General features: G+C 43.6%; 2 protein-coding genes across 6 annotated transcripts in view; one reads left to right on the top strand and one right to left on the bottom strand.

Moving 5' to 3' along the window:
- The first annotated feature begins 6,028 nt into the window (after positions 1-6,028).
- Positions 6,029-23,456, top strand: Tmem243 (transmembrane protein 243). Of its 3 annotated transcripts, none has more exons than XM_059257275.1 (5): positions 6,029-6,126; positions 6,525-6,703; positions 20,627-20,677; positions 21,749-21,853; positions 22,951-23,456. In XM_059257275.1, the coding sequence occupies exons 2-5, from the start codon at positions 6,626-6,628 to the stop codon at positions 23,071-23,073; spliced, it is 357 nt and encodes a 118-aa protein (XP_059113258.1). In that variant the 5' UTR covers positions 6,029-6,126; positions 6,525-6,625; the 3' UTR covers positions 23,074-23,456. The 3 variants fall into 3 exon arrangements, with proteins under 3 accessions (XP_059113258.1, XP_059113257.1, XP_059113259.1); XM_059257274.1 differs by having other exon boundaries at positions 6,038-6,126; positions 6,434-6,703; XM_059257276.1 differs by lacking the exons at positions 6,029-6,126; positions 6,525-6,703 and adding an exon at positions 17,371-17,532.
- Positions 23,272-27,033, bottom strand: part of Dmtf1 (cyclin D binding myb like transcription factor 1) — a 57,783-nt gene continuing 54,021 nt past the window's right edge. For all 3 annotated transcript variants that reach the window (XM_059257270.1, XM_059257271.1, XM_059257273.1), the window contains 4 exons: positions 26,582-26,737; positions 25,863-26,237; positions 24,814-24,958; positions 23,272-24,621 (listed from right to left, as the gene is read on the bottom strand). In XM_059257270.1, coding sequence (XP_059113253.1) covers positions 24,512-24,621; positions 24,814-24,958; positions 25,863-26,237; positions 26,582-26,737 — 786 coding nt within the window. In that variant the 3' untranslated portion in view covers positions 23,272-24,511. The remainder of the gene's footprint in view (positions 24,622-24,813; positions 24,959-25,862; positions 26,238-26,581; positions 26,738-27,033) is intronic.

Below are 27,033 nucleotides of genomic sequence, written 5' to 3'. Positions count from 1 at the left end.
AGCTTGGTATATTTGGGAATTTGGGCATAGCTTCTCTTACTACTTCCTGCTGGAGGGGGGCGCTGTATCTTATGGGAACACAAAGAATATTTTAGGATTATGGAGTAGTCCATGAGGGTGTATCGTCTGAGCCAGTTGCCTTGAAATGGTTCTGGATGTTGGATCATCTGGGCCATGGTGTCATCGGAGACCTTTCAGGTGGTCTTGGCTGGTCAAACCTGATGTATCTTAATCTGGAACAAATCCATAGCCTTTGGCTTTCTGTGGAAACAAAAACAGAGTCTCCTTTCCAAAGCAACATATCCTTATATCTAAATTTTGAAGTCAAGGTACCTTTAAAATATACATTTTGGCATAACTCAACAGCTTTTACAATCAAATGTTTTTCTGCAGTTAAAAATCCCAAAGACAACATAATCCAGATTCTCTGTGTGGTAGCCATCTTTACGTGGCTTATTTTTATACTACCTTTACTGTCTCTTTAAAGACTTTATTTTTAAAAACTATTTATTTATTTATATAACTGTATATATTTCTTTTTCTTTCTCTTTCAAGCCTACGTACATTTTTACACACATTGTAAACTATTACATCTGAATCTGTCTTATTGTGAATCTATTGCTTTAAACTGCAGCAGCTGTGGCTGCTGGCTCCGCCCACCTCAGCTTCCCAACATGGCTGTGGTACTTTACCACTGGCTCTGGGAACTATCGTGGGTCTCTACGCTTTTATCCAAGCAGCGTGTAGCCCAGAAACCTCTTTTTTTGTTTTGTACTAGCAAAGGCTAAATCCGCCACACAGCTCAATGTGCCACTTGCAGAGGCCTCATTCCCGCCATACTGCAGGTCGAGCATGCACGCCAGGAACCCGCCATAGTAGCTCAAACATGCAGGCTGCCGCTAGCTTGAAAGAGACAACTAGGAGCTGTTTTTAGCTCTATTTTAGAATCTTTTTACTCAGGTTTTAGGTGGAAACTCTTGCCAACATGTTGGGCGCCATTTGTAGCTAGAGTTTTCCTGCCTGGCCCACGGTCAGGGCAAATCTCTCTCACCCGCCAGTCCCACAGCCACTCAGACCCGATCAAGTAAACACAGAGACTTATATTAGTTACAAACTGTATGGCCGTGGCAGGCTTCTTGCTAACTGTTCTTATATCTTAAATTAATCCATTTCCATTAATCTATACCTTGCCACATGGCTCGTGGCTTACCGGGATCTTCCCATGCGGCTTGTCATGGTGGCGGCTGGCAGTGTCTCTCTCTCAGCCTTCCACTTCCCAGAATTCTTCTCCTTGTCCCGCCTATACTTCCTGCCTAGCCAATGGCCAATCAGTGATTTATTTACTGACCAATCAGCAACACACTTGACATACAGACCATCCCACAGCATAGGGGTATGGGTGAGCCAGCCCTGATGTGTGGGAGAGCCAACCCTGAGGGCATGAAAGAAAGATAACTGGCCCTGCCCCTTGCTCATTTCTGCAAGGGGTGAACTAGCTGGGGCAATGCTGGAGAGCTCACCCTGGTGGTGAGGACAGGGGAGAGCTGGTGGACCGACCAATCCTGCAATTACCCAGGCCCAGAACCAGGGTTATATGTTGGCCCATCCCAACATCCATGCCATCTGTGATCTGTGGAAGCATGTGAAGGGGCTGGTCCTGCAGATCCAAAGCTGCAGGATCTCCACAACACAGGGCAACCACAGGATATACAAGAGGAGTCCCAGTGAGGATCCAGCATCGATAGTGTAGCAGAACCAGAGGCTTCAAACCAGATCAATGACTCTCTGCAGTGAACACTTTGCAATTAAAGATATCTGGATAAAAGGGTTTAATGTGTGACTCACTGTGTCACACTGCAGCTTCCATGATGAGATTTTCCTTTTTCCGTTTTTTTTTTTTTCTCAAATTTTTTTTCTATCTTTGCGGAAGGTTGCAATGCCAGAGGGCAGATATGAAGGGATGGCAAAATGAATGGGATCCAGATGCATGATGTGAAAAACACAAAGAATATATAAAAAGAAAGTAAAAAAAAAAATCCTGCATTTCTCACAAGCTATCACACTACACTTGCTCGTCTGGAGACCCCACATCGAGTGCCAGAGCACTGCTTACCCTGTCATTAACATTCATGTGCTTTCTCTCCTTCAAACACTCTGCTGTATTTGTGTTGAAAGGAGTAGATCGTAAATGCTATGTTCACCTGTTCCCCGACATTGTCTGGCAGAGGGTGGAGAAGCCAGCACACCTAAGCATCAATCCAAAATCTGTACTGAGCTAATCAAAATTCTTTATGAGAAGGGAGAGGGGTGAAGCTCCATGGTAGAGCACTTGCATGCCAAGTCTGAGGCCCTGAGTATGATCCTCAGCACCATAAACAAGATAGTGACAAAAATTCTTCGTGTGTGTGTGTGTGTGTGTGTGTGTGTGTGTGTGTGTGTGTTGCTTTGAATAAGAATAGCCCCCATAGGCTCATATATTTGAATGTTTGGTTCTCCGTTGATGAACTGTTTTGAAGAATTAGGAGGCCTGGCCATTTTGGCGTAGGTGTGTCTTTGTGGGATAAGGTATGGTGCTGGGAGTGGGCTTTGGGGTTTGAAGAGCCCAGGCCAGGCCCAGTGTTGCTCCCTCTGCCTGCTGCCTGTGGATCAGGATATAGCTTTCAGCTGCTTCTCCAGCACTGTGCCTGCTTGCATGCCACTATTCTCCACACCGTGACGGTCATGGACTAACCCTCTGAAACTGTAAGCAAGCCCCCAGTTAAATGCTTTCTTTTATAAGCATTGCCTTGGTCATGGTGTCTCTTCACAGTAATGGAACAGTGACCAAGACACTGTGAATCAAAGTAGAAAATCACATTGAGTCTGCCAAACAGTGAGAAGCCATGGAGCTATACTATAGGTCCATTTTCCCCAAATTTAGCACCCAAATCAACGAAATCCATGTGGGGAAGTGTCAGGAGTAGGCATCATGAGAAAGCTGAAATTTATGGGGAAAATGAAGCAGTATTGAGAGAGTTGGTGACCAGAGAAGCATTGGTAGAGTTAGGTCTTTGCCTCTGGGTCAACCTTTCCTCTCGATCACATTCTACAAAAGGATCTGGCCTTGCCAGCCTGCCTCTTTGCTCTCCTCATCCTGCTTCATTCTCCCCTTTGGGGATTTGATTTAGAAGTCTTCTATCACGAGGCTTTTCCCTGTCACTTGAAGCCAGTGGGCATCCCTCACATATACCATCATATACACACTGTCCAGATGTAGTATAGGGCTGTCGTCCTAGCCAAATTAACAGTTTTCAAGAGTTCTGCTGGGGGTCTATTGTAGAATATTAGTTAAAGATGTGTTACATTTGTTTATGCTGTGGAATATTTGTTTAATGATGCAAAGATGTGTTGCATTCTTTTATGTTGCATTTGTTTAACTCTGTGAGGCTGTGTTAACTGTGCCTGTCTAAAACACCTGATGGTCTAATAAAGAACTGAATGGTCAATAGCAAGGCAGGAGAAAGGATAGGCAGGGCTGGCAGGCAGAGAGAGAGTAAATAGGAGGAGAAATCTGGGAAGAGAAGATTGAAGAGTAAGAAAAGGAGGAGAGGAGGACATCAGGAACCAGCCACCCAGCTACACAGCAAGCCATAGAGTAAGAAGTAAAGAAATGAATGTAGAATAGAGAAAGATAAAAGCCCAGAGGCAAAAGGTAGATGGGATAACTTGTAGATGAATTTCTAAATGGTCTTATTAAATAAACAACATGGAGCCAAGCATAGGGGTGAAAGCTTCCTGTTTACCCACATCTATATGCCTTGCTGTTCTGCCATCTGATTTGCTCTCTCTGTCCAGCTACATCACTTCTTCTTCCTTCCCAGCTCTGTCAATTCCTGTCTGTCTCTACTGACCGCTAGACCTCCATGGTTAACTAGTGTTGGAATTTAAGGCGTGTGCCACCACACCTGGCTCTGTTTCCAGTGTGGCTTTGAACACGCAGAGATTCTACCTGCCAAGTGATAGGTTTAAGGGTGTGTGCTACCCTTGCCTGACTTCTTTTTTTACTTATAATGGCTGTTCCCATTCCTCTGATCTCCAGGCAAGCTTTATTTATTAAAGCACAAATACCTAGCAAGCGCAAGGCCCTGGGTTTGGTCCTTAGCTCTGAAAAAAAAAAAAATACAAAAGACCAAAGCACAAATAAAATATCACCACATTTCAGCACAAATAAAATATCACAATAACTTAGAAAAAGCTGGTTAGAAACTCATGGCCCAGAATCAGGGCCATGAGTTGACCCACTCCAGCATCCACCCCATCAATGAACTGCTGGAGCACGTGAAGGGGTTAGTCCTGCGGATCTGCTGTTACAGAATCTCCATGACATAGGGCAACAGCCGGATGTCCAAGAGAAGTTTCAGTAGGGGCCCAAATCGATAGTGTAGCAGAAGCCAGAGGCCTTGAGCCAGACCAATCAATGACTCATTGCAATGAACACTTACAAGTAAAGATGTACGGACTAAAGGGTGTACCGTGTGGCTCTGTGTCACACAGCTTCCAGGATGAGATTTTTTTTTTAAATTTTATTTTCGGGGGGAGGTTGAAAGGGTAGAGGATAGATATGAAGGGATGGGGAGATGAATGGGATTGGGGTGCATAATGTGAAATCCACAAAGAATCAATAAAAAGTTTATAAATATATATGTATATATGCATGTATATATGCCTTTAATTTTTCCAGAATTTTATTTTCACAATTTTGATCCTTCAGAATTTTAGACTTTAGGGATTTTGATTATCCTGTATTTTAATTTTAGTGTTATAGCATCAAAGATTGGCCTTTGGGATTGTTGCCCAAGCCCATAATTGTATTATTCTGGCAGATAATTGCTCGGCACACAGCAGATTCTCAAAGTATTGTTTATTTATTTATTTATTTATTTATTTATTTATTTATCTATTTATCTATCTATTTATTTATTTATTTATTTATTTTTTATTTATTTATTTATTTATTTTTTGAGACAGGGTCTTGTTATGTAGCCTAGACTGACCTGGAACTCATGTTGCTCCGGCCTTTCAGGGATTACAGGTGAGAGCCTCAAAAATATGTTGAATGTAGCTGAATGTAAGTGGATGAAGTTATTTGTAGGACCGACGAAACTTTTAATAGAATTAGGTGCCGGATTATGTAGTATTGCTGTTGTTAAGGGAAAGCCGTGGATTAATAGCGAATTTGTAAAATACGTATAGTGATTGGCAGGTCGGGATACGTATAATTCGTAAGTGTTCTCAGCGCTGGAGATCCTTTGTGGTTGTTATCCCATCCCTGTTCTAAACTGTTGCGTGGTCACTGGAACCCGCGTCTGGATTCCGAGCGTTGCGTGGCTGCGAGCTTTGCCTCTACTCAGTTTCTGCATACAGACACTTTCAGAGCTCTCTTGAATCTAGGCATTATAGTGTCGGGACAATCCCGTGTAGGTTGGTTTTCAGTGTTTATAAAGGACTCCAAACGTAGAGCCATGGTGCTTGTGCGGCCTGTGTCCTTCCATCCAGCTCTCTAAGGCCCAAGACTCCAAAGAGGCCTGGGACGCGAAGCTCTGGCCCGTGGCTGCAAACGTGTTTAGTCAGCACCTCCACTGGACCAGTCAAAGAAATAGCTAGCACCTTTCTACCTGATTATGTACTCCAGGACCTCTAACTCTGTATGTAATAGAGAATAAAACAAGCACACAACATTCCAGCGCTTCCCGTAGTACCGTACAGTGTTCAAATCCAAATCCTGGAGTGGTCAAAGCAGGCCACTTTTTGAAGACGACAGACTCGAGGTGTCTTCGGAACCGTGCTTTGGCCACGTGCACCGGGCAGCCGCTCACTGCCGGGAGGCGGGGACACGTGTGGCCGCGGGGACCCGCGCGGGGCGGAGGAGACTCCGCACCTCTGCAAAAAAAAAAAAAAAAAAAAGGCTCCGCAGCCGGGGCGGCGCCTCTGCCCGTGGGATTGGCTGCCTGCGCCGTGACGCGGTCTGGGCGGGCCCGACCGGTTTGCGACAGTGGCCGCGGGTCCGGGATCGGAGAGCCCAGGGGACTCGCCGCGCGGTGCCGGGGTCCCGCGGGCGTCTGGGGAGCCGTGGCCCGGGACACCGAGGTCTGGCCTGCGGGCTGGCGGGCGCAGCCGGGGCTGCGGGGAGCTCGGGGGACCGGACGCGGGGACGGGACGCGGAGCGGGCGGATGCCGAGCGCTCGGCGGAGGAGCCGGGGCGGTGCGCGGGGGCGCTCGCCCCGCAACTTCACTCCCGCCGCCCGCCGCCCGCCGCCCGCCGCGCGGGGGACTCGGGCCGGGAAAACTTTGTCCCCGCCGAGCCGAGCCGAGATTGGGGGCGGCGGGAGCGGGCGGGGGCGGCCGGCGGGGCGACGGCCAAGCGCTGTTTGTTTCTTTTCACTTCCTGCGGCAGTCGCCGGCGATGAGGACGGCGGGGCTGAGGCGGAGCGGCCCCCGGGAGTGACAGTCGCCCCGTCGGGATTTCCCGTCCCCCTCCCCCGCAGGGCCCGGGCCATGCGTGCGCCGTGAGGGGCGGGCGTCCCGACTCGGCGAGCTGATGCGGACTCGCTTTTGAGCGGCTAGGGTCGAGCGAAGCAGCCCCAAGATGGAGGATTTTACCGCCCGGACCTACGGGACCAGCGGCCAGGACAACAGACCTCTGTTCGGGGAGACGTCTGCCAAGGTGAGTGCGGGAGTGGGCCCCGGGCCAGGGTGCGCCTGGCCCGCCTCCCTCCGTCCCGCTGGCTCCTGCAGCGGGCCTGGAGTGGACTTGGAAGTGGAGAGAGCTGGCCCTGCAGTCCCGCCTGCCTCTCGGGATGTTTGCCCTGCACTCGTCTGTCTCCAAGAGCAGGTTGGAGTGGTGGAGAAAGTTCAGAAAGTTCTGGGCAGTTCGTGGGAAGCCCTTCACGAGAGTGCGGAAACCCCACGGTGGAGGGCGATTCCTGGGACGGTTGCACAACCGCACTCTGGAGCTGTGCTTCAGGTGTGCGTCTGGAGCTTCCGCCCAGAGCCCAGGCTTGCTTCTCATTATTGTGTACCTAGGGCCCTTAAGGGGTCTGTGCCGAGGCTGTGAAGCAGTTATGTGAGGGTGGATGTTGGCCACTATTCCAGGAGGTGATCAGAGGGTCCCAGCGCTCAAATAAGCAAAGGCTCAAATAAGACAAGTCCTTGAAAAGAGTGTAACACTTCTCAAGAAGCTTGATTAGGTAATGCTCCTGGCCAACAACTGAAGAGGACCCTTCGCTGTACACAGCATTAACTTTCTGAGAGGTCTGGGCAATATTCATCTGCTGTTTTCCCCTTCATTTGTAAATGGCATTGGCGACCATTGACCCCTGATGGAGGGCTGTCAGCCTTTCGAAAGTTACCGCACTTAGTGCAGAGCTTGGATCTCTTACGTTTGGGGAAGAGCCTGTAGGGCACATAGGGAACTTCTCCACCTGGCCTTCAGGGGCACCACCCTGAATTTGGATGCTGCCAGTCTGCCTAAATTCCACATAGACTTTGCTTTATCTTGGAGTGTTTTAATAAAACATTTTAAGCTTGATGTCTAGATTCTTGTGGCTTTACCTAATCTCAGCTCACTGTGTTCATGAACTCTAGGTTAGTAATGTTCCTAACAGTGCAGACATTACTAAGCATTCGTTATGAATAGGGTCCTGGATACTGAAGGAAAGTGGTCAGGAATAGAAGATCTGTATATAGATATATAGAGATCTAGGTGGTTGTGTCCTGTGTCACAAAACAGGGGAGATGTGTTTTGGGTACAAAGAGAAACTGGTTGTATTAATAGAGAAAATTCAACCAACTGTCCCCAAATCATTATCTCCTGCACATATCTTGTTGAGCACTGATTGGGAGTCTGAGCAATTGGGACCACTTTGAACTCCACAGACCCTGTAATGCAGCGATACTGAACTTCCTGCTGGACTTGTGGACTTGAGCAGACACACAGAAGCTGGGGCAATTCACTATGTCAGTTTCAGCACTTGGGAGGCTGGGGTGGAAGGAACACTTGATCTCAGCCGTTCAAGGTACACAGTGCAACCCTGACCCCAAAACAAAATCAGAAGCTTAAAAAGCAAACAGCTAAACCTCCTAACAACTGTGTAGACATTGAGAAATAATTGATGTTATTGACCAGCCCACTGCCTAATGCTTGAAAGTTTCCTACCGTCCCTCATCCATTTGAAACCTATCCAATGACATCAGTATCCAAATATATCTGTTCATGGCACACCTGAGTCCAATGAGTAGCATGCCCTGCAGTACTTAGGCAGCTTTAGAACGTTATAGCTTCGGGGACTCAGGAAAAAGTTAAGAATAATATGTAATTACAACTCTTACAACTGCATCGCTCAGCCTGCCTGTGAGGTGGACAGGACCATTGCGTATAAATGGAGAAAGGAAAGAAATCCATGATTTGGCGTGAGGCAAAATGTGTTTCCAATAAATTGAGATGCCTAATCTGAAGGTGAGGCATCTGTCTTTGTTTACAGTAGAGACTTTATTTGTAGGCTGGCGGGGGCCAAGGGACCAGAATGCGATCCCAATAATGATGGACACATTGCAGTACGGCCATTCCTTTGGACAGTAGGAACTGCTGGCACTGGAGGAGTCTTGGGATTAAAGAAATCTCACTCTCTCCCTTGTATGTGGGTGTCTGGCTTACTCCCTTGCAGAGGCCAGGAAACTAAGACACAGCAGCCACTTAAGTGGAAACTTGGTAATAGTGAACTGCTGTTTACCAGAAAAAAATCTAGAGAGGAGAAAGCCCACTTTCTTATGACCAGTTCTCGGGGCTTTTCGTGATCTTCTTTCTTTAGAACAACCAACAGTGTGGAGGTTTGCAGCTATAGGTGTGATCCCTAATTTTTAAGGTAAAGAGGACTGAAGCCCAGACAGGAGAGTCTGGAGAGCTTGTGTTTCCTCAGTGCTAGGCAACAGGCCGGGCACTCAGCTTTCCCTTGTTTGACCATCAGGGTCCTTTCTAAGATGGAGGCTTTATTTCTAGTGTACAGCCAAGGAAGTGAACTTCACAGCGTTACTTGTGCAGTGACACGTTACTTCTCTCGCAGTATTTTGCCAGTTCCCTTTTGTGAGTTGAACAGTGAGGTGAATAGTAACTTGTGCTTGTGTGGAATACTCTCGGCACACTGTAGACAGTCACATACTTGTCGCCATTTCCCAGGAGGTTGGGGTGAAGTGGTTGCCTCAGGTCAGATGGCTAGTTTGCACTCACGACGCTGGAATCTACTATAGAAGAAGAAACCTAACCTGGTGGACCTTGAGCAGCACCCGAGTGGGCAGCCCCGAAGGACCGTGTGCCTTCTGTACTGAATGATGACAGTGATTTTAAGGACTGGAATTACAAATTTGTTCAGTCTTCAGTGTGATATTTAGGAAAAGCTTCACAGATGGAGCCATTAAAACTTCTTGTTACATCTGAGGGATACTGACAGGGAACGGTGGTCATCTTTTATAAGAAACTACACCTCATTGATACTTTTGGAAATGTTATCAATCCTGGTCAGGTTATCAGAATGTTATTTTCATGGTTTTAAACCATTTCTTCCCAGCAAGGAGACAGTAAGATTGCTGTGAGCCTGAGGCCAGCTTAGGCTATGTAGTTCCAGGCCAATCTGAGGTATAGTGTGAGACTCCATTTCAAACAAAACTAAAAACCAAAAACATTAAGTTCTGTTCCATAGCACATTTCTGTCAGATGAAAACCAAGTATGGCAGAGAGCAAAATAATATCTGATGTTTCTATGCCCATGTTGTAGTTTTTGTACTTAAAAGAACACGGCTCATATGTGGACCACAAGAGCAGGGAATATATGCTTGCCTAGCAGGCACAAGGCTCCAGGTTTAATTCCCTACCCCACCCCACCCCCAAACCCTGCCCACTCACCCACCCAACTAACCAAAACACCCAGAAAAGACTTAAGCTCAGTGGTAGGGCACTTGCCTAATAAATACACGGTCCTGTGTGTTTGATCCCCAGCAACACACACACATACACACACACACACACACACACACACACACACACACACATACACACACATACACACTCACTCTCTCTCTCTCTCTCTCTCACTCTACAAAGAAATATTTGGGCCTTATATGTAATTTAGAATTTCTTTGTAGACCTACCAAAATATTTAAACCCATAAATCCATCGTTTCTGTTATATAATCAATATAAATTAAGATTTTAAAATGTTTTTGTACTAAGTCTTTGATGTCCAGTGTATGTTTTATGCTTGGAGTCCATTTCAGTTCAGATTGGCCACATTTCAGGTACTAACCACACACCACCAATCCTGTCATTTGGACAGCGTGTTCCAAAGCTAGTGGATTACGGTTATGAGTTTGCAGCCCAGTTTATGAATGCCTTCCTTTGCTGTGAGAGCTTCAGAAGCTGGACATGCTGATTTTTTTCTCTGATGCTGGTTGATGAGGGTGGGAGGAGTACTTCTGCTTTGGTAGTGTGGCCTTTAGCCCCAACAGTACAACCTAGTTCTACCCCTACTGTGGGAGCATTCCAAGACATGGCTCTGTAGAATGCTTTGTGGTAGACCTAGGACTCTTTCTTTCTTCTCCCATCTCCTTCCCTGCTGTAGTGTGAACTAAAACCTGGAGATAGTTCCTCTGCTGTCCTTGGTTTTAGAAAAACACCTGTCTCACCAGGCAGTGGTGGCGCATGCCTTTAATTCCAGTACTTGGGAGGCAGAGGCAGGCGGATCTCTGTGAGTTTGAGGCCAGCCTGGTCTACAAAGTGAGTTCCAGGACAGCCAGAGCTATTACACAGAGGAACCCTGTCTTGAAAAACCAAAAACCAAAAAGAAAAAAGAAAAAGACCTGTCTCTACAGTAAATTGTTGTCCAAGGTTGAGTGTCATCATTTCTTGACTTTGTAGTTGGTTGCTAGGTATCCGAAATCAGTTTCAGCTGGGTGGACCTGGTTGGGTAGAGAACAGTGATTCTTTCATGGGAGAGAGCAAAGCATTTCCCCACAGCTAATGCAGATGGGCAAAGGACAAATGCTTCACTTGGTGGAATATAACACAAGATGGTTTCCAGATGAACGTGTTCCTGTGATGATAACGGAGAACAAAGTATGTAGTTACTCTTCCTGTTGGAAACTGAGGGTGAGGAGTTGCTGCAGTGGACTCTAGCAGATAGCAAGGGGAAAGGAAGCCCCCTGTACAGGTTAGTGGACTCTGAGGCTTAGATACTTGGTTCTAAGAGCAAAATCCTCTTCCCATATCCCCCAGTAAACAAGTAAGCAAACAAGTAGCAAAACCAAGATTTTTTTTCATTACTTGTAGTCCTAACTGTTTGAACTGGGAGCATTCAAATGTAAGAGGAGAATGCTATTTATGCTATTTCAGCCCCTTCAAAAATGTTTCTTTCCGATTAAGGTCATCGCTGCCTCTCTGGCTCAGGGTCCCACAAGGCTGCCCTCGAAGGAGTGTAAGCTTCTAGTTTCTCATCTTTCTGTGATGCTGTGAGCACAGCTCTTTCTCCCTCGAAGGAGAGCAAGTTGCCAAGGGACTGCAAACAGTTGTCTTTTCTCACCTAGCCTGCCAAATCACTTCCAGTTCCTTGTGCCAAAGTCGCAGTTCTGGACAAATGGATGCAGTTGACTTTTCCCTTTCTTCTCTGTATGTTTCTCCCTCCTGTCTCAAGATCAGTGGACTTGGGGTCTCTGGGGTTGGGCCTCCGCCAGGCATCACATCTTTGGAAAGCTCTGCAGAAGACATCCAGAGAGGCTTGGGATGCACTGGTTGTACCTTGCTCTGTGCCAGCTCCATCCAAGGTCACATTTCTCCTCTGATCTTTCGAACTGCCTCCTTTTTCTCCCTCTTCTGGGGATTGAACTCAGGATGTCAGGCTTGAGCGGCAAGTGCTGTTTTTGGCCTTGCATCTAACTGCCTCTCAGTTTTTGTGATCTTACTGTAGTGCTGCCTCTGCCCCCAGACATGAATCCTGTTCAGTCTGTCTTATTTTCTGCGTTGGAAGCTGACAGCCCTGCTTCTGTCCTTGTCTCTCTCCAACAACTGGCTGTTAGAGGGGCACTCTGGCACTGGTCTGTGTACTGTGAGGAACTGGGGTAGACGTGGCTTCTTATAGAGTATGGTCCCTAAGTGAAGGGGCTGTGTATGGACTTTAAGTATATTAAGTTTTAAGTGATGTGAGGGACTAGCATCACCCTAAAATAACCTGTAGTCTTGGGAGGTTCTAAAACAACAAAATGCAAAGGCTTCTGTTCAGAAACTTAGATTCACTGGCTGCCCAAACAGGAAGTGGTGTTTTAAACTCTCGGGCAGTTCAATTACTGTTTTTCTTCCTGTTGAGGTATATATATAGCAGAGGCCGGTAGTAAATGGGTGAATAATACAGTGTTGTGTAAGAAAGAAACCAAGTTTGGCCTCCTAGAGGCTTTAATGATTTACTATTCTCTGGGAAGACTGGACTTTTGCTCAGGTGTGGTAATTGCTTGCTTCTCATGAACTGAATAATTACTTTTCTTATGGTCAGATGCAGGTCATGCATAGATATGGTAACAATATTTTCTGAGCTCAGATATTTGATAAACTTGAGTGTCCTTATGGGAAGTGAAATGAATTTAAAGTTACTGGCTGCTTTAAAAATTGGGGCTAAGCATGGAGGAGTCATTTCGGCTCCCACTAAGCTCTGAGGGGTCTAGTCAACCATTAAAGACTTTGCATTGGACATGGCCACCTGAATAGGCCACCATTTACCATTGAATGACAACTGTTCTGTTGTAAGGACTTTTATTTCCTAATCCTTATAGTAACCTAACAAGTTGTACACAATTGGAAGACTACATCTTAAATGTTAAGTGACTTACCCAAGCCTACTGGTTGGTACGTGGCTGAAGAGAAGGTCTGTAAGTCAGTATTTTTGTAGTCTGCCATTCTGAAGCTTGGGTGCACATCATTAGTGTGCTTCTGTAGGTACCAACTCTAGCTGTTTTTCTCCCCTTAAACATAAAGACGGTGTTTGTGCTCTATTTTTACTTTGATTTCCATAAATGGTACTTCAATGAACATAATCTATTCCAGGTATCTGTGAGGAGAATCTGGTAGGATGAATGTACAAAAATATTTATAACTTGAAGATGCTTCAAAATGTGAATATGATGAAATAAGAGGACATTAACAAATGTCTTTGAATTAACTTTTTCTTGATCAAAATGAAGAGGGAATTTTGTATTCATATTCATGTATAGCAGTGCAAAATGTGTAAAGCTGTCAGTGTGGATGTATTTTTATTTTTTATTTTATTCTTTTGAGACAGGGTCTACATAGCCTTGGTTGTGGTTGAACTATGTAGCCCAGGCTGGCCTCAAACTCAGAGAAATCAGCCTGCCTCTGCCTCCTGAGTGCTGGGATTGAAGGAGTGGCCACCTGCATTCTTGAAACCCCTTGCCTACATCTCCCCTGGTAATGGTTCTGTTCAGAGTTCATGGTTTCTTTGGGAAGTCTCAGAAAGGTTATACCAATGGGCAGAGTTCACTCTTCTCTAGTTAGCCAGTGAGGCAAGAAGTCTCATTTCCCACTCCTGTGGATGTCATTTGCCCCTCTAGTTGTCTCTGGTGACCATATAAGGGGAAGACCCCATTTAGGCAGGGCCGTCCAACTCAGAAGAAACACGGACAGGGCACGAGGTTTCTTACAACAGAAACCTCCCCACATTTCCTATCTTCTTAGGGATTTTTTTCCCTTTAGGGCTATCTTACCCAAGCCATTTCTAGAGCTTGAATGACATGAAGTTTACCTCTGCGATTGGAAGAAGAACAAGTAATTTCTGAAAGTCCATCTCTAACTTAGCCTTAAAATCATTGTTTGGGAAATGTGAAAGAAGGATGTGGCTCAGGCCTGACTCCCTCACTCTAGGTAAACGGTGGGAAGTTCTGCTAGAGGGCTTTGCATACTCACACACTGCTTTGCTTCCTTACTGGAAAGTATACCCAGTATTCAGAGATCTTGATGAAAGTGTGGGTTAGGAAGCTAAGCATGGATAGATGTCAGAATGTTTCCTTTCATAGCTGGAGTTCTCAAAGATGTCAGGTCAGACTTCTGAGTCTTGACCTAGAAGCATGAGTAGAATTGTAACTGGGCATGGTGAGAGCAGATCTCAAGAAGAGGAGTCCAGTGCAAATCAGTGAAGTTCACAGCTACATCCCAGGAAATGTGCTAGGTCATAGGTCTTTCTCATAGATGGTAAGTGCTGGAGGGAAGATAGAATGTTCTTTTTCTTCTCTTACCATGGCTTATTAGGCTCTACCTGGTCTTTTTGTTCTTAAGTACACCCCTAGAACAAAATGCCACTTGGTGTGTAATTTGCAAAGGACAGAATTTATCTTCTCAATGTTCCAAGACAAAAACGTCCCCAATATTGGTGTCAGGCAGGGGCTGCTTTCAAGGTGGTGACTTGTTGCTGCCCCCTAGAGGGGAGTAATGCTGTGTTCTCAACATAGTGGAATGACTGGGCCTGCAAGAGGCTTTGAGGGGTGCTGATCCCATGCAGGAGGGCACCCATACCTTCCAAAAGACGATAGCTCTCCTCTCTTCCTCTTGTTCCTCCCCCCGCCCAGATTGGGGGAATGGGCACTCCTTTTTCTCCTAGCATTTTGTTTTGTGGGGATGACTGATACAATGGGTTCAAGAATAGGACTGAGAACCTGAGGTGGGAGAGAGCTTCCAGCCTCTTTCTGGAGAGGTCAGAAGCAGGTAACTCAAAAGACTGGGAAGCACAGTGTAGGACTAGCCGAGGATAGACAACACGGAACTAGTAAACCTAGTTTCTGCCTTTACCATGTAATCGTCTTTATACATTCTGGGTATTGTGGTTGGCAGAGGAATATGATGAGGTACAATGAAGTCACTCTGAGCATTGGCAGCCCCCAGAGGCACATGGCTTGGTTTTGCCTTGATTTAGAAAAAGGTGCTCTTCTGGGAAGGTGAGGGCATGTGTGCCATGGTACAAACTTAGAAAGTGTACCATTGGGCTGGACTTCCATTATATGAAGTGGCTCAATGAGAGTAAAAAAGCTTTGGCTTTACCATCCCCAACTTTGACATGTGGAGGAAGAGATGACTCAAGTTCTAAGATAGTTTAGACAGATCCAGAGCAAGGCTTAGTGGCAGTGCCCAGTAGTTGTTGGGGGTTTTGGGGGTTTGGATCACATGGCCCAGGCTTCCCAAAGATTTATCCTCCAGGGAGTGTTCTGTGCATTTTTGAAATTGCTAAGCCCAGTTATCTGCAAGAGAGGTCCTCAAGTCACAGCTTTGGTGTAGTAGATTGGTTATGTTCTGGCTAGTGAATGTGGTTCAGTTTTGGGGGCAGAAGGTGGGGGAGAGACTGGTGGAAGGAGGCTTTGGCATAGCAAGTAGTTAAAATGAAGGGAAGAAGTTGCTATGACTGAAAGTTGTCGTATGCTGGCCCAGAAAACCAATGTCCAGCCTGGTGAAGTCTTGGCTTAGGAGTCTAGGATTAGTACACAGGGGTGTGAGCTGTCCCGCCAAGGTTTGGAGATGAGCAGCATCTCTGGAGAGCTTTAAGTAGTTGACAGTGACGTTTGTTCTTATGTCATGGTTTTGGAGTAGAAAAAGAAACATTTAAGTGTGCAGTGTGGAGACACACCCGGGGAGGGGTGTAACTCTTCAGGGCAACCTCCAGCCCTGCCCCCACCTTCTCCAGGAGTGTGGAGGAGAATGTGCAGCATTCTTGGGTTTTTCTTTTCTCCTTTCCTGTTGTTTCCTCCCTGGGAGTGGTAATCACTGCCTTTTCCTGCTCTAGCAGAAGCTGACCTTGTAATAAAGCTAGGAAGATGTGGACCCTGGTAATTCCCAAAGTTTATTATTGTTGTTTCCTTGAAATCAACAATAGCATATCCCAGGAAGCACTTGAGAGGATGTTGAGCCTGAGGTACAAGACCAAGCCACGTCTTCTGCTGGTCTGCCACATGTCCATCCCACAAGGCTACATTAGGTTCTGACAGGTCAGGCCCCAGGTGAGAGATGAGTACCCTCTACTGGTGCAAGGCATTAAGGAAAATGCTGAAGGAGAGGCCACTTTTCCCACTGTTAACTGACAGTCTCCGGGAAGCACACAGGTATTGTATCTTACAATGTAGTAAGTGTAAAATCTGGGTTGTCTTTGGGGTCTTGAAGTAGGAATCTCTCTCCTGAGGGATGATATCGAGAAAGGTTTATAGTGGAAATGTTTGGAGTTTAGCTCTGAGGGAGGGTAGCCAAATTGGGAGCGGCATCTCAACCATTTCACCTCCCAAGTTACAGTTCACTCATTTGGGAAAGTACCTGTCATGTCTTTAGCTTATTTTATGGACCAAATAAGAACTGATTGTTTATGAAATACAGCACTTCCTATATTCATGTGTTTATATCATGCAACAAATTTTGCCTAGGGCCAGAAGTTTGCCTCACTTGATGATCCAGCATGATGGATACTTTGACTAGTGAAAATTAAAACCCTGAGCTGCCATGAACCTCATAAAAGTGTCCCTTGTCTTCAAGATGCCTGGAATCATGGGCAGTATAACTTAAGAGCCTTTCTCTTAGCTAAGTACTAACCATATACTGTGGCTATAACTTAGCTTTTGAAGTGCAACAGTAAAGTGAACACAATCTTTCCCTTTTGCAGAACTTCATACAGACAATGTTTGTACTGTATGTTAATTACAGCAACCCTTCCCCCCAGTTCTACCATCTCACTTAAAGGTCATATTCTGACTTTTCTTTGGCATATCTAAATTGCCAGCCTCTATTAAGTAAAAGCATAACGCAAATGAAGGTGAAGTCTGACAGCTTGAGTTGGTTATGTGAGACAGATGGCATGGATATTATGTAGTCTCAGTACTGTGCAAACGATGATGATGATGGTGTGTGTGTGTGTGTGTGTGTATGGTAGGATGGGACTACACAACATGATTTTATCATGCTGCTCAGAATATACAGTTTAAAACATAAATTGTTAATTTTTGCAATTTCCCTTTTGGTATTTTTGGATTGTTAACCACAGGTAACTGAAGCCATGGAAAGCAAAGTCCCATTGAGGAAGATTATTGTACTAGACTTATAATTTAAATCAGAAACCATTTCATAGGCAATTTCCCCCTAAATTCTCATGCCTCTTCCTACTTAACGTTCTCCAAGCCCCTTTAGAATTCATGTCTTCATCTTTTTATTGTTACTTGGGTTTTGTTTAGCACAAAGCCTGCTTTAGGAGGAGGTAAATTTACACGTAATTTGCCATGGAAATGGAAGACTGAACACAGTGCTGGTTAGTATTCTAAACTCTACGGCAACAGGGTATTTCCCAAGAGTAGTCGACAGCTGCTGGCTGCCGGTCACTTGGGATGTTACTGCCAATATCCTACGAAAGCCATCACTACCCGAGGGCCAGTCTGAGGGCCTGTACCCTTTCCATCAGTGCACTGGATGATGACTGACCAGGCAAGATTGGGTGGGGACTTTTTAGTTAGAAGGTGACAAGGCCTACTTTGACCCAGTGTAGTCTGAAGTGGATTCAGAACTGTAAATTATTGAAACTATTACTTTGCTTATTTTAGTCTATCAAACAAAATAGGGTTTAAGGGATCTCCATTTGGGGTTACATAGCTAGACAGTGGCAGAGTAAGCTAAAAACTAGGATAAAAATAAAACGGGGGTATGGAGAATGGTAATTTCTGGGAAAAATAAACACCAGCTGCAGACACAGAAAAACTTGAGTTCCAGTTTCTCTTATAAATGACAAAGTTAAAATGCCACATCATCTCCATATACAATTTAGCTCAGTTGTGGAGCACATTCTTCCTTTAAATGCCCTTTGATGCCTTAACTAGTGATTGAATCATTCTGTTCTTTGGAGATTGGACCTAGAAGAACCCGCCAAACCCTGAAATACAATCTTTTGTCCCAAGCAAAGGATTCGTCCTAAGCTTTGAACTCTCAAAATGGTTTGCTCAAGGCTCATACCAGATCTTGTTAAAAATATTTTTTAACTCAGCATATCCAAAGCAAGATTTGATCTTGCATTTAAACGGGCTCTTAGGTGAGGCTAAGGCAACTGGCCCATAGTCCATATTGGAGTAGCTAGGCTTTGGTTACAGCATTTTAAGTGAAGTTACAAATTAACTCAGTGGTGGTTCTCACCAGGATTTACAGTTGTCTATAGCAGGAGACCCGAAGGCAAGGCACTGACTGGGAGAAAGAAAACACTGTTAGGCATTTCTGCCACATCCCCAATAGTTCATCTCATCTTAGGAACAACTGAGAGAACTACTGTTAATTCAGGAAGATACCTGAAATTGAGTGACTATCTAGAAGCCAGGCAGGGAAAATTTACTTAGGTCTATTTTCATTATAATGATCATAGCAGTTACGCTGTTCTTAATAGGCTGACGGGGCATGCTACTAATAGGCTTTGTGAGGTGCCATCTGTCACTTGACAGCCTTGTTGACAGCAGTAGTGGCTCTTAGGATATGCTGTCCAGCATGGAACGTTAAACATTTTTTTGGGGAGGAAAATAAGCCTGACAGTTTCTTCTGATAGTCTTGTTTCTTTACGGTAGAATTATAGGACACCTTGGATGTTTTGATTTTCTTGAGCCTTTTTTTCCCATGTGCAAATCATACTGCAGTTTCATCCCTAGATGTATGTGTGGTATACATAGGTATGCACACATTGGAGGCCACCAGAGGTTGATGTTTGATTTTTTTCCTTTATCATTCTATACATTTTTTGAGATAAGGTCTCTTAATTCAGCTACTCTAGCTGGCCATTGAGCTCTACAGACCCACTTTGTCTCTACACTCCATCCACTGACTTACAGATGTATGCTGCTGCTGTGTCCAGCTTTCATTCTTAAAAAAAAAAAAAAGTGTATGCTGTGCATGTGAGTGACCAGAGGCCAGAAGAGGGTGTCAAGTCCCCTGGAGCTGGAGTACAGGGACTTGTGCACTCATCTCTCCAGGCCCCATGTCCAGCTTTTTATGTGAATGCTGCTGGGGTTTGAGCCAAATCCCGGTCCTTTGGCTTGTGTGGCAGGCACTTTACTAAGCCACCTCCCCAGACCCCTCAGACCTAGTTTTAGAAGCTATGTTAAAGTCTGGTCAGTTGCTCTCCATTGTTTTGTGCCCTCCCCCCCTCCCCCCGCCCCTGTTACTCCTGATTTTGGCAGACAAGCTGCTGTGACATTTAGAAACTGTGACTCGCCTTGGTTATTATACACTTCTGTTGGTGACAGCTGTTAGGGTATGGAGACCCACAGTAGATGTCTGCAAATCTCTAAGAGCAGACAGACAGCTGAAACTTTCGTACTTGTACAGATGTTATCCCGTGCACTTTGCTAAAACACACATACACTGGCCATATGCGGAAGAAGTTAAGTGATTGATGAATTGCACCCAGGTCTCTTTCCTAAGAAACGGTCTTAATTTCTGGTGGACTCTGGTGGGCTGTAGTGCTAAGATCTCATGAGTTCTTGATGCAGTTAGGGTGTGGTTGTGGTTTAGTTTAGTTTTCCCTTCTAACCTTTGATCACTGCCTTCAGCTGGAAGAGTTGTTGTTTATCCTGGCATAAGTCAGGCACACACCAAACCTGGCCTTTCTACACTCCTGGCTTTGCCTACCACTTTAATTTGTAGTTTTCAAAAGTAGAGAATTTGGAAGAGGTTTTAGTTTGTTGCTGTTTCCCCCTTTCTGTTGATACTAAAACAATCTTTCAAGGGCCTAAGTGGTATGGAGCCTGCCCAGCATCACGTGCAAGGTTCAATCCCAGTAGCACCTGCTCCACAAATGCAAATTCATGACTCGGCTTTGGTTTCTCACAAATAAGTTGTTCTCAGTGGCCCTACAGTACTGTTTTAAACCCAACCTTGTTGTACATAGTTCCTTTTCTCTTGGGATGGGAGTGTTGGGGAGTCAAGCCTGGGCCTGTGCATGCCAGGCAAGTGCTGTACTACTGAGTGACGACTCTAACCCTTGTTCTATAATTCTATAAAGAACTTACCAACCTCATTACTTCATAACATAGTTACACTTGGTTTTGGAGCTAGCTCCAATTTTTGGCAAGTAGTTTAAAACACACTGGGCCCAAGTTTACCTTAACCTGTAAAATGTAGATTCCCTCTGCTTTAGATTTAGGTTAGGCTGAAAACCACAAGAAAACATAATGGATAGGGCCTTGGCTCTTCAAAGAATTCTTTGTTTAAATTACTCAAGTCTTACTAAGTTGGAGAAAAACAATCAACTGGACTAGATAGATAGCCTTTGTTTCCAACGTAACACTCTGGTCCTCTCTAACAGTACCGAGTATTTCCGGGAGACAGCCACCTCTTTGGTCACCTGTATCCGTCTCCATCAGTCTGGTGCCCAGGCACTCCTCAGATGGCCTCATTTCCCAGAATTCCCCTCGTTTACATTTTTATAGCAGCTTTCTTTGGAAGGTGTCAAAGGGCCAGGTCTCTTCAGTCTGTAAGATTCCAGCTTCTGCTCTGGCAGCCCTGAATCCAAGTCATCCGCCTTACAAACTCTTATCTCTTTCAGGACCGAATCATCAATTTAGTTGTTGGCGGCTTAACCACCTTGTTGATTCTAGTAAGTATTTATTTTATTTTTTTTTGCATTTATACTCTTGGCCAGTTGAGAACTTTACTATCAATCCTCCTAAAACAAAAGACTTTTAAAGAGGGCGTGAACATATAGATATTCCAGTCATGGCCAAGTTCAAAAGAGTAAATCAGTCAACTGAGTTGGCCATGATTACCTGCCTGGTCAATCTGTACAAATGATGGTGGCACTAATCATTGACTGTCACCTCTCCCATTTCTTTTAATGTCTTGAATTTACTCTGGCCAGGTTTTAAAAGATTCAGACAGTATATGGTATATTTTTTAATTCTGTATAGTGCATCAGAATATGTGTGATATACATTCTGTATATGTCTGTCAAAGTAAAAAGCTGTAGTTTGTAAAGTCTGATAACCAAGACTAAATTTGCTAAGAGAACAAACCTTAGCTTTTCCATAGCTTTTTATACAAGGTAGAAACAAAATGAGGATTAGAAACCTATCTTTTAGTATTTTTTATAAACTAGGCCAAACCAGATTTGTGTATATTCAGTTTTTTCTTCTAACTTTGTAATTTAATTCCCCGTAGCATCTTGACAGTGTTGAAAACAAGACAAAGACAGTAAGGGTCTGTGCATGAGTGTGCAAACAAAGACAGAGACAGTAAGGGTCTGTGCATGAGTGTGCGCCACACCATTGTGGGAGAGCTTTCACAAAAATGGAATGCTTCGGGAATTTCACCTCACCCTTGTGCAGGGGCCAATCTAATCTGTGTACTGCTCTAATTTTAGTGTCTGTTCTACCAAAGTGAGCACTATTCACTTTTGGTAGGAATATTTGCAATACCAAGATAATCAGGTCTTTTTCTAGTAGGTACTAATCTTAGGAATGGGATTTAAATGATTGCTAACCTTTGTTAATGAAGAGGTTTCTTTTTGAGACTGGTTTTGCCTTCTTTTGTACTTGCTGGAAAAGTCAGAAAGAAGTATTAAATAACTCAACGTGATTTTATGATGCAAAACGTATTACCTTGCTCAGCTGCAGTCTAACTACACCTTGGAATTACTCTTAAGGCCTTCCTTCCATGTCTCTCCACACAGGTGACACTCATCAGTGCTTTTGTTTTCCCTCATCTACCTCCCAAACCACTGAATGTGTTTTTTGCTGTCTGCATCTCTTTGAGTAGTATTACTGCCTGCATACTTGTGAGTACTATAGAACCTGAATCTTTGTAAGGGCTGAATATGGTAGTGCTTAAATTTCTAGTTCCTTTTTATCCCTCATCCAAGGATAATCAAAATTCCCCTTTTTCCTCAATCCCAAAGTTCAAAAGCCTGAAGAAAACCTACTTCCTTGATGGGTAGACATGAAAGTTAAGAATTGCCACAATACTTCAAATGATGAAAAAGCACACAGTGACTATACACAGAGCTCAACAGTCTTCCAGGAGCACCCTGGATTACTTGTAATTAGTATGGGTCCACTTGGATCTGTGTTGTCTCAGAGAGACAATTACAGGAAACATGGCTATCAAGTCATAGTTCTGCCTGTCACAAGATGGCTATAAATACAGACCCTTTTATGTGCTAAAACACCCACCCCTAAAAGATGCCTGGCTCTCAGTTATTTAGAAGTTATCTCTTGGTTTTGCCCTTCAATTCAAACAGTAGTAAAGCCTTGGGGAGAGGTTGTGTTTCTGTGGGAAAGATTCTCTTAACATGCAAGGAGCCCTGGGTCTGACCTCCAACACCATTTTTAAAAAAGCATTAAGGTTTTTTTTTTTTAAAAGTAAATCTTTAAATTGTTCTAAACCCATATAGGTTTTAAGCCATAACACTTAGTTAGAACTAGTCCTAAGTTGAATCTACTTGAAAGTTTTCTTGTCTCCTATGTTCTGCAGCCCTGAGTCACCAAGGTTGAGATATTAAATTATTTACAAGTAGTAAGCTCTCTTATATCTGAATCAGTCACATAAATCTAAGTGCCCTCCTTTCTACTAATTAAAATATATTAAAGATATATTGAGATATATGTTCTTATCTAGCTTGATTGGTATACTACTATGATCACAGAACCAAATACATCACAAAAACAGGAATATATATATGATCTTGGACCATGGAAACACATGTAGTACTACTTGAATCATAAAGAATTATGGCTGCATTGGCCTAAGGAATGATGATTAACTGAAGACTATCTTAGAACAATAAATACTATGATATCCACATAAAAAGAATTAGTTGTATTTTACATTGTAACAGTTGGTCATTACTTAAATTTTATTTGATTCTTCTTTTAGATCTACTGGTATCGACAAGGAGACTTAGAACCGAAATTTAGAAATCTAATTTACTATATCTTATTTTCTATCATCATGTTATGTATATGTGCAAACTTGTACTTCCATGATGTGGGAAGGTGAAGCTGCCAAGAAGAAACACTTACCAGGACATTATGTGACTTAAGTGCTGGAAAAAAGTGTGCTGAAGAATCCTCTACAGAAGTCTGGTACATGATTTTCATGTTAATTGTAACTCTGAATTCCCTCTTGCAAGGGAGCTATATCATAGATCTCTGCTTTCCTTTAAGAAGCTGAAACATTCCAGCCTCAAATGGCAAAGTATTTTCACTTTTGAAATTAATTTCGTTTTTTACAATTTAATTGCATGGCTCAAATCTTGCATTTTAAGACAAATACTCTTTTATTTCTGTTAAACTGGATATACAATTATTGTTCCCTAGGCAACCAACTTTTGCTTATTACTACAGTTTCACATTAATAAAACACAGATGGTGAAAAGACAACTTTGATTGTGAAGATCTAATTACAATAATAAATAAAATAATTTATACAAGTTTCTTTTTTTTTTCTTCTGACTTTTCTATAAGGATCATATCATTAAAGCCCTATAGGCTTGTTTTGGCTTTACCCTTAGGAATGATTCTTGATTTGTTTTCTTTTGATACAGAAGCAAATTTTGTTTTTTAAAAGTGCCTGAGGGAGAAGCTATACTGTACCCCCAACAGGTAATGCACTAAGTGAACAGCATACTCTAATACCCCTCAATTATTTTCTGGGCAATGTATATAGTAAAACATGTAATAAAAAGTCATGGTTATCAGACACAGGCAGTGTCACTTGCCCTCACTGAATTACTTCAAAGTGCTAACTGTAAAGTCCTGGCTGTCTCTGATAAGGGGTCATAACTGCTTTGCTATGGTGGGTTTTGTTATTTTACCCACATTCCCTTTAAGAATTAAAGACTAAAGACCTGTAGTGAATTTCTTGACTCTTCTTCTTCTCCTCTTCTTCTCTTCTTTTCCTCTACTCCGCCTCAGTCAGCCCCCACTGCCAGCAATGGGGTAACCAGAGTAACCCTCACAACCACCCCCCATGTTCTTGGATCTCAATGCTGGCCATGTCAGTCTTTCTGAAGGTCACTGCTAAGTTGGACTATGTTGCTAATATAACCTGAGCTATACTCAGGCCAACTCGAGTCAGGACAGAGTACACTGTCTAACTGCAGAGGTGAGTGTTAATGCTTGCTGAAAACCAGGGCAGTTAAGCTTTGGTGACTTAAGTAGCTGCAGTGAATGCAACTCCCTCTTGACATAAAACTTAACAGGTCTGGGCAATGAACACGTCTATACTCCATAACACACTGTCATAAATTGGACCTCAGATGATATAGTTAAAAGGAGGAAAAAGGAACAGCAGCAACAATGTGCATGGCTTCTGCACAGTAGCTACGTACAAGCCAGAGGAATGGCAAACCAAAACGCTTGGGATTGCTCCTTTCTTTGGAGATAAAGTAATTAACAATGTGGCTTCTTTACTTGAAGTACCTGTTTCTAACAATCTAGTGACAGTTTACCAAGTCCTCCACATCCTTTGAGTCTTCAGAAACAGGACTGCCTAAAGATGATCCAATTATATTTGATTCTTCCTGATGATGTTGGAATATGGGATCTGTAATGAGTTAAGTTTAAATAAAGTTAGTATCAAATGTATTTTACTTATTATCCAGTCCAAGTATTTTACCAACATGTAGGAGTTAGCCAACAAGAGAACCAATAGATCAAGAGAAGATCAACATGATAAAACTGCCTGATTTTACCCCTTACAGTTTACCAGGCTCATGATTCAGTCTCAGTACAGTACCTGTTAGTGTTGTCAAAGGCAAGACAGAGTCAGTGTCTATAACATCAGCTGCTTGGATAAAGCCATGTGGTGAAGGAACGATAAGTATTGTTTCATCATCAATTGTTTGATGAACTTGGTGTACTATGGTGGGAGACTCTAAGTCCTAAATAATATTTAAAAAAGGAAACAAAAAAAAGATAGACTTACATTCCTCAAGTACGTCCAGGTCTGTTAGCACTTAGCTCTTAAATATCCTCCATTTTAAAATTAGAACATAAAGGCTAAGACCTTAAAAAGATGGGCGTCTATGAACCTCAATTATCTCATAATGTAATATAATGAATATTGATAAAAAGGAACTTAAACCCAACAAATTGTCCTATGTCATTTGTATATAGAAAAAACAATTATGTTGCACTGTGGGATATATCTGGAATCTATGATTACCCACACCACCCAAAGGTGCTCCAGGAAGTGGATGCTAACAAATGCCTCTCAATCTGTTGCCTGTGGAGAGGGGATACTTCAGTGAGGAACTATGCTCAGGTATATCCAGCAACAAGAGCTGGTCCACTAACTTTTTAAATAATTTATTTGTATTTTAGGTACACTAGTTTTCCCTGTGTGCATGTCTGTGTGCTGGATCCCCCGAAACTGGAGTTACAGTTGTGAGCTGCCATGTGGGCACTGGGAATTGAACCTAGGTCCTCTGGAAGAGCAGGCAGTGCTCTTAACCACTGAGCCATCTCTCCAGGCCCCACTTACAACTTTGTCAGTCTAAAGAAAAAAGGGTACTAGAGCAGTGGTTCTCAAACTGGGTGGTTGCGAACCCTGTGGGGTCACATATCAGATACTACATTTCAATCATAACAGTAGCAAAATTACAGTTATGAAGTAGCAATGAAAGAACTGTATGGTTAGGGTCACCACAACATGGGGGGGGGGAACTATTAAAGGGGCACAGCATTTGGAAGGTTGAGAACCACTGCTCTAGAAAGTCTCTCTCCTTAAAGTACCTGTGAAGCCCAAGGTAAAACCCATAGGCTGCAGTCTCCTACACAGCTTACCTCAGTAACATAAGCACTGGCTAAGTCAGATGGTGGTTCTTCCTGCTTAAGGTCGGTGTCAGTGATTTCTTCCTCTGTTCTGACCATAACACTATTCATCAGTTCTGTGCTATTTTGGTCGCTGAATTTAGACACATGAGTATTAAATGATGGTTGTATAGTCATCTTAGGCTGAGGAATTTCATCTGGGAAAGTGTCGGCTTCTAGTGCATCTGGAGGCTCAGGAAAATCAGATGAATGAAGATCACTATCAACTGTGAGTTCTGCTTGGGATACTGAAGAAGCGATGTCTTCTGTAGCAACAGTCTGAATAATGACTCTTGGTGTGTGACACTGCACTGTGACATTGTCACCTGTGTTCAACAGATGTTCTGGCTATAAAATAGTAAGGAACTATCAATGACAAAGAACTAGCAGTTTCCCTTCCCGTATCTTTCACCTCTCCAACCACTTTTATCATCACTTTTGTAGAATCTGCGTTACTTCCCAGGGAGTCCCTTCCTCTTGTAAATTCCCTATTTGAATGGATATCCATCTAATAAAAAGGCAGTAGTGGAGATTAGAGCTATACCCAATGAAGAATTAAGTGCAGAATACCACACTGGGGACAAATGATACAAGTAGTACTCTGATACCCAACCCAAACTACTTTACATTTCTATCAATTAATCCTGACCCATAACAGACACTCAAAAATGAAGTATAATTATACAACATACGGATAAAGCATGAACAATGATCTGTTCAGGAGAAGCAGGAGCAGCAGCTGCCAGGGTTACTGTGGGACTTGTGGTCAGAGTTAGGGGAAGGCCTTGACTTGAGCTTGTTTGAAGAAGGTAGGTGCCTGGAGTACCAGTGGGCTGTAAATGGAAAGACTAAAGAAGAAAAAGAGGCTCAACACAGGTACAAAAGCCTATGGATGACGTCTACATCTGCATTTAAGGAAACTGATTAGAATTTAGTAGCTAGCGATGTACTTGCCAATCATGAAGGTACAAATGGCAAAGGGAATACTCTTCATTATGTATACTGTTTCAATATCTGAGATGTAATGAATACAGCATTTATTATATCTTTTGCTCCATACATTTCTAGTTCTGGTCTCAACTAAGCATCAACACGGTAGGTTCATGAGCCACCACGGGCAATGCGGGAACCCAATTCTCAATCA

The sequence above is a fragment of the Peromyscus eremicus genome, chromosome 3, assembly GCF_949786415.1.
Source record: "Peromyscus eremicus chromosome 3, PerEre_H2_v1, whole genome shotgun sequence".
Lineage (NCBI taxonomy): Eukaryota > Metazoa > Chordata > Mammalia > Rodentia > Cricetidae > Peromyscus > Peromyscus eremicus.
The sequence above is the reverse complement of the archived record's forward strand: the minus strand, read 5'-3'. Positions and strand labels throughout refer to the sequence as shown.